Source organism: Piliocolobus tephrosceles, chromosome 19, assembly GCF_002776525.5.
Source record: "Piliocolobus tephrosceles isolate RC106 chromosome 19, ASM277652v3, whole genome shotgun sequence".
NCBI lineage: Eukaryota > Metazoa > Chordata > Mammalia > Primates > Cercopithecidae > Piliocolobus > Piliocolobus tephrosceles.
Window position 1 is genome coordinate 11110249 of NC_045452.1, and position 6000 is coordinate 11116248.

The 6000-nt window shown below is 45.7% G+C and overlaps 1 protein-coding gene across 3 annotated transcripts in view; it reads left to right on the plus strand.

The window, feature by feature from the left end:
• Nucleotides 1-6000, plus strand: part of NF2 (neurofibromin 2) — a 100008-nt gene that overhangs the window by 66094 nt on the left and 27914 nt on the right. For all 3 annotated transcript variants that reach the window (XM_023190668.3, XM_031934581.1, XM_023190670.3), the window contains exons 10-11: nucleotides 1805-1918; nucleotides 5480-5602. In XM_023190668.3, coding sequence (XP_023046436.1) covers nucleotides 1805-1918; nucleotides 5480-5602 — 237 coding nt within the window. The remainder of the gene's footprint in view (nucleotides 1-1804; nucleotides 1919-5479; nucleotides 5603-6000) is intronic.

A 6000-nucleotide genomic window follows, 5' to 3' on the forward strand; every position in this document is an offset into this window, starting at 1 on the left:
TGGAGTCTTGAGTATACTGGGCTAGGTGGGGTGGCTCATGCCTGTAATCTCAGCACTTAGGGAGGTCAAGGTGGGATAATTGTTTGAGGCCAGGAGTTCGAGACCAGCCTGGGCAGCATAGCAAGACCCTGTCCCCCCAAAAATGAAAATGAATAAAATTTTAAAAAAATAAAAAATAGGGCCAGGCACAGTGGCTCAATGCCTGTAATCCCAGCACTTTGGGAGGGTGAGGCAGGTGGATCACCTGAGGTCGGGAGTTCGAGACCAACCTGATCAACATGGAGAAACCCTGTCTGTACTAAAAATACAAAATTAGTCGGGCGTGGTGGCACATGCCTATAAATCCCAGCTACTTAGGAGGCTGAGGCAGGAGAATCACTCGAACCCGGGAGGTGGAGGTTGCGGTGAGCCGAGATCATGCCATTGCACTCCAGCTTGGGCAACAAGAGCAAAACTTCGTCTCAAAAAACATAAATACATAAAAATAAATAAAAAATAGAATTTAGGAATAGAGGTACAGGGCTCAGTATATGTTCAAATTTCAAAATTGTGACACATTGTGTTTTCTGAAGAAGGTGAATTGATTTTTACAGAGCCAACAGTAGTGGGTGAAATTTCTTTTTTGCTATCCTTAATACTTGTATTATCAGCCTTTTAAAATTTTTGCCAATCTTGTGTATCTAAAATGGTATCTCATTATCATATTAACTTTTTTTGTTTGAGATTTTGAAATAGGGTCTCACTCTGTTGCCCAGGCTGAAATGTAATGACACGATCATGGCTCACTGCAGCACGGACCTCCCCAGGCTCAGGTGATCCTTCCACCTCAGCCTCCCCAGTAGCTGGGACTACAGGCACACACCACTATGCCCAGCTAATTTTTTGTATTTTTTATAGAGACGAGGTTTTGCCATGTTGTCCAGGCTTATCTTAAACTCCTAGGCTCAAGCAATCTGCTGGCCTCCACTTCCCAAAGTGCTAGGATTACACTTCCCAAAGTGCTGGGCCACCATGTCTGGCCAAATTTTTTGATGTTTTTGTAGAGATGGCATCTCACTATGTCACCCAGGCTGGTCTTAAACTCCTGGGCTCAAGGATCCTCCCACCTTGGCCTCCGAAAGTGCTGGGATTACAGGTGTGAGCTACTGCACCTAGCCTGTTTTCTTTATTGGCTATATCTTCCAGTTGGTGGCTCTGTTTTTCTTTTTTTATGTCTTGACAATAAAAATGTTTAATTTTAATGTAGACAAATATATAAATTTTTTTCTTAATCACTTTTTGCATCTCACTTGGCATCTTCTCTTATCCTGTGATCATTAAGATATTCTTCTATATTGTCTTCTGAAAGTTTCAAGGGCTTAATCTTTGCATTTAAGTCTTCAATCCTTCTGGAGTTGATTTTTGTGTAAGGTGTGAGGGAGGGATCCAACTTATTTTTTTCCACATGCACCCTGTTGCCTCAGCCCAGCTTACTGAATGAGCTTTCCTATCCTCCCTGGTCTGTAGAACTACATCTTGATGTAGGAGAGTAAGGTGCACCCAGAAGACATGGTGAAGTGTCCTCCAGTCCTCTCTTCATTTGTGATTTTTACCTCCCGGCATATCTGAGGCACCTTCATTTTGCGTGTTTCCAGAGCTGAGAGCACTAGAGGCCACTAGCAGGGCTTTAGTGTTTCACTCCATGCGTTCGTCTTCACGTTTACTGCTACCTGCAAGAGCTCAAACTGCTATAGCACTAGTGAGCCGGTAGGCAGTGAAGTTAATTTGTGGATATTAACCTTTTTGTTTGCTTCTGTGGCCACAGATTCTCCAGCTATGTATCGGGAACCATGATCTATTTATGAGGAGAAGGAAAGCCGATTCTTTGGAAGTTCAGCAGATGAAAGCCCAGGCCAGGGAGGAGAAGGCTAGAAAGCAGGTGAGCATGACCTTGTTTTAACTGATGATGTCACTGTATGATCAGTCCTGGCCTGGGAGGTGAGGAGTGGTTGTGGGCTCGCAGGAGTCTTTTGGCCATGGACATACCTGCTCTTGTTTTATCCCTGTTGGATCTTCATTTGCTGATGCCTACCTGGTGGGATGTCAGCTCTGGAAATGAGGAATAAACCCTAATAGCATATCTAAAAGAAATATCTCTAGTAATTTCTACACTTGGAGAAATTAAGTGTGATTAACGCCGGTTTGGGACAAAATAGCCAAGAGTGCATGCATCTATCTGTCCAGCTAGCTAGTTTGCTTGCTTTTTTTGCCTGTCTGCCTCCTTGTACAGCCTTCTCCTTTTCTAATTAGATGGTGATAGAATGCAGGGTGGCATTTCAGTGCTTGCTGCTGGAATGCTAATTTGACTCTGGCTGCAATTCCCCACTGCAGGTGAGACCTCATGGCATGTCACCTGCCCCAGGAGGTGGCAGGAGCACCTATCAGCAGACTGGATGATCTGCATCATTGTTTTCTACTCATAAACCTTCTCTACTCATGGAAATCCACACAACTAATTTGGACCTTACTGCTGAGAATATCAATTATGTTTTTGGATGAACTACTAGATAGAGTAGCAGCAGCTGCAGTTGGCTGCCCTCAGGACTTGCAAGCTCAGAGGTGTAATAATTAGTCTGTGTGCACCTTTCTGATTTTGATACATTGGAGAGGCTGGCTCCCAGCCCTAGGATTTAGAGTGAAATGCCCAGTGTGCTTCCAGCTCTTCGTCTCTTTGCTTTCTGAGGTGGCGGGCCACAGATGTGTTCTTTAGGATGCTTTGGGGGTGATGGGATGGATTTGTTGGACAAAGAAATCCTACTGAGCCAGCATGGGGTCATAGTGGCAATTTCATGAAGAGCTCTTGGCAGTGGCTTATCCCTATAACTCCAGCACTTTGGGAGGCCAACGCAGGAGGATCACTTGCCTAGGAATTTGAGGCTGCAGTGAGCTATGATTGCACCACTACATTCCAGCCTGGGTGACCAAGCAAGACCCTGTTTCAAAACAGAAGCAAAACAAAATACCAAAATAAATAAATAAGAAGGAGGAGGAGAGCTCTCTTTGACCTTTTTCTTAGCAGAGCAAAGCTTAGAAGTAAGAAATCTGAAAGTGTCAAGGAATATGTAGCCTGCGGGCCCTGGCAGAGAATAGCAGGAACACTGCGATCGGCACTGCCTACAGCACAGCAGAGCCACAAACCTGGCATCTAGGCAACCACAGATCAGGTGGACAGACACTGACCTTGGAGCCAGATCTGAAATTTAGAATGTGACTAAGTCAATGACTTACCTTCCAGACTTCAGTTTTCTTATCCATCAGGTGAAACTAATGATGTACCTTCTCCATCTCAGATGAAGGGACGTATATTACACCTTAAAATCTTTGTAAGCAGCAAACTGATTTTGTGAATAGGGGGTCCTTTATATTGAGGTAAAGGTCTCAGGGAAAGTATAGTGCCAGGAACGGAAGGAGGGTAGCTGACTTTTTTTTTTTTTTTTTTTTTTTTTAAATAAGGACTGGGTCTTGTTCTGTCACCAAGACTGGAGTGCAGTGGTGCCATCATAGCTCACTGTAACCTCGAGCTCCTGGGCTTGAGCAATCCTTTTGCCTCAGCCCCTCAAGTAGCTGGGACTACAAGTGCACGCTCCCACACCTAGTTAATTTTAATTGTTTTGTAGAGATCAGGTCTTTCTATGTTACCCAGGCTGATCTCAAACTCCTGGGCTCAAGCATTCCTCCCGCTTTGGCCCCCCAAAGTGCTAGGAAGACAGGCATGAGCTGCTGTGCCTGCCTGGCCTGACTGGGCTCTCTTCTCTTCTCTTCTCTCTTTCTTTAAGAATTATAGGGGGGAGGCGGGGAGGGATAGCATTAGGAGATATACCTAATGTAAATGAGTTAATGGGTGCAGCACACCAACATGACACATGTATACATATGTAACAAACCTGCACGTTGTGCACATGTACCCTAGAACTTAAAGCATTAAAAAAAAAAAAAATTATAGATATGTAGTAAGCTACCTTATGGAAATTGTAATATGATGGAAATTAGAGAACAAATTGGCCAAGCTTTTCACTGACTTGCAAGGAGAAAATTGGAGAACAGCTTTCACTGTTTTATTGCTTGTCTTTGCATTATCTTTTCAAGCTCCAATGTATGTATATGTGTGTGTATATATATGTGTGTGTGTATATATATATATATGTATTTCTTTTTTGACTTAGGATTTAGAAAAAGCAGCAGTCTTAGAAACCTTGTATGACTAGAGTGTGGGATAAGATTGAAGCAAGAAGTAATTAAATGTGCTTTAAATTATTTAAGGCAGAAAATAATGCAGTGGCCACTTCTGGATTCTGCTTTCTGAACTCAGTTAGTACCCCGGGATCACAGAGGAATGGCACTGTCTTGTGCTTGTTCCCCTTATTAAGCTCAGCATGTGGTCCAATTAATGCAGTGATCCAGAAGGCAAGGGAGGTAGTGGTGGCTTTGTACTGTTGCCTTAAGGACAGGGGGCTGTGTTCCCCGCCTGGCTCCCTCCTGTCATAGGCCTGGCTCAGGAGTTGTCTCTGCATGAGGCTGTGCAAGTCTGTGCTGTGGCTGTTGCAGCTCCCCGCTGTGAAATACAATGTGTGAACTATTGATGCATCACGTAGAATGATTCCATCTTCTCTGTGGGTCAGAGGCAAGAGTGGAGCTATTGTTGATGAAATCAGAGATGTGAGAGGGGTCCATGTGGATTAGAAATGGTGAGATGACTTGCCTGCCCAGATGAGAAAGCTCTTATTTCTGGGGCTCTATCTGAGGGAAGACGTCCTGCATTGCGTCCTATCAGCCACGGGGCAGAGCCACCTGAGGTTTCCCAACAAAAAGCAGCATTGGCAAGGTAGCCATTTCAGTGCACCATGTATAAGAATGCCTCCTTCTGCCAGGCACGGTGGCTCATGCCTGTAAATCCAGCACTTTGGGAGGCCAAGGCAGGTGGATCACAAGGTCAGGAGTTCAAGACCAGCCTGGCCAATATGGTGAAACCCTGTCTCTACTAAAAAATACAAAAATTAGCCAAAAGGGCATGGTGGCAGGCGCCAGCAGTCCCAGCTACTCGAGAGGCTGAGGCAGGAGAATTGATTGAACCTGGGAGGCAGAGGTTGCAGTGAGCCGAGGTCATGCCACTGCACTCCAACCTGGGCGACAGAGGAAGACTCTGTCTCAAAAAAAAAAAAAAAAAAAAGAATGCCTCTTTCTATCCGAGTCGAGACTTGGTTTGGTTTTTTGTTGGTTGTTCGTTTATTCATTCACTACTACAATTTTTTTCAAGTGGCTCAACTTTCAACTCTGCAACTGGTTTAGAAGAATGGGGTGGGGAGCAACAAGAATGACCCTGGTTACCTAAAGGAAAGGGAAGGAAAAAGGTCCCAAAAGGGGAGACTCGAGATGGGGCATCTTTGGGCACCCTAGGTCTCGAGCCCTGTGATTCAGTGACTTTTTCTTCACCCCCCCGCAGATGGAGCGGCAGCGCCTCGCTCGAGAGAAACAGATGAGGGAGGAGGCTGAACGCACCAGGGATGAGTTGGAGAGGAGGCTGCTGCAGATGAAAGAAGAAGCAACAATGGCCAACGAAGCACTGGTGATTTCTGAGGGGCCGAGGTTCCAGGAGGCTACCTGGGGGCTTCCTTGGCTTTTCTGGAGCTCGGTCTCCTGAAGACCATGAGTTAGCAGCGTTTGCTTTTAAAGACTTAATTTCAGCTTTAAAAAAATCAGTGCCGGCTGGGCGCGGTGGGTCAAGCCTGTAATCTCAGCACTTTTGGGAGGCCGAGACGGGTGGATCACGAGGTGAGGAGATTGAGACCATCCTGGCCTACACGGTGAAACCCCGTCTCTACTAAAAAAAAAATACAAAAAATTAGCCGGGCGAGATGGCGGGCGCCTGTAGTCCCAGCTAGTCCGGAGGCTGAGGCAGGAGAATGGCGTAAACCCGGGAGGCGGAGCTTGCAGTGAGCCGAGATCGCGCCACTGCACTCCAGC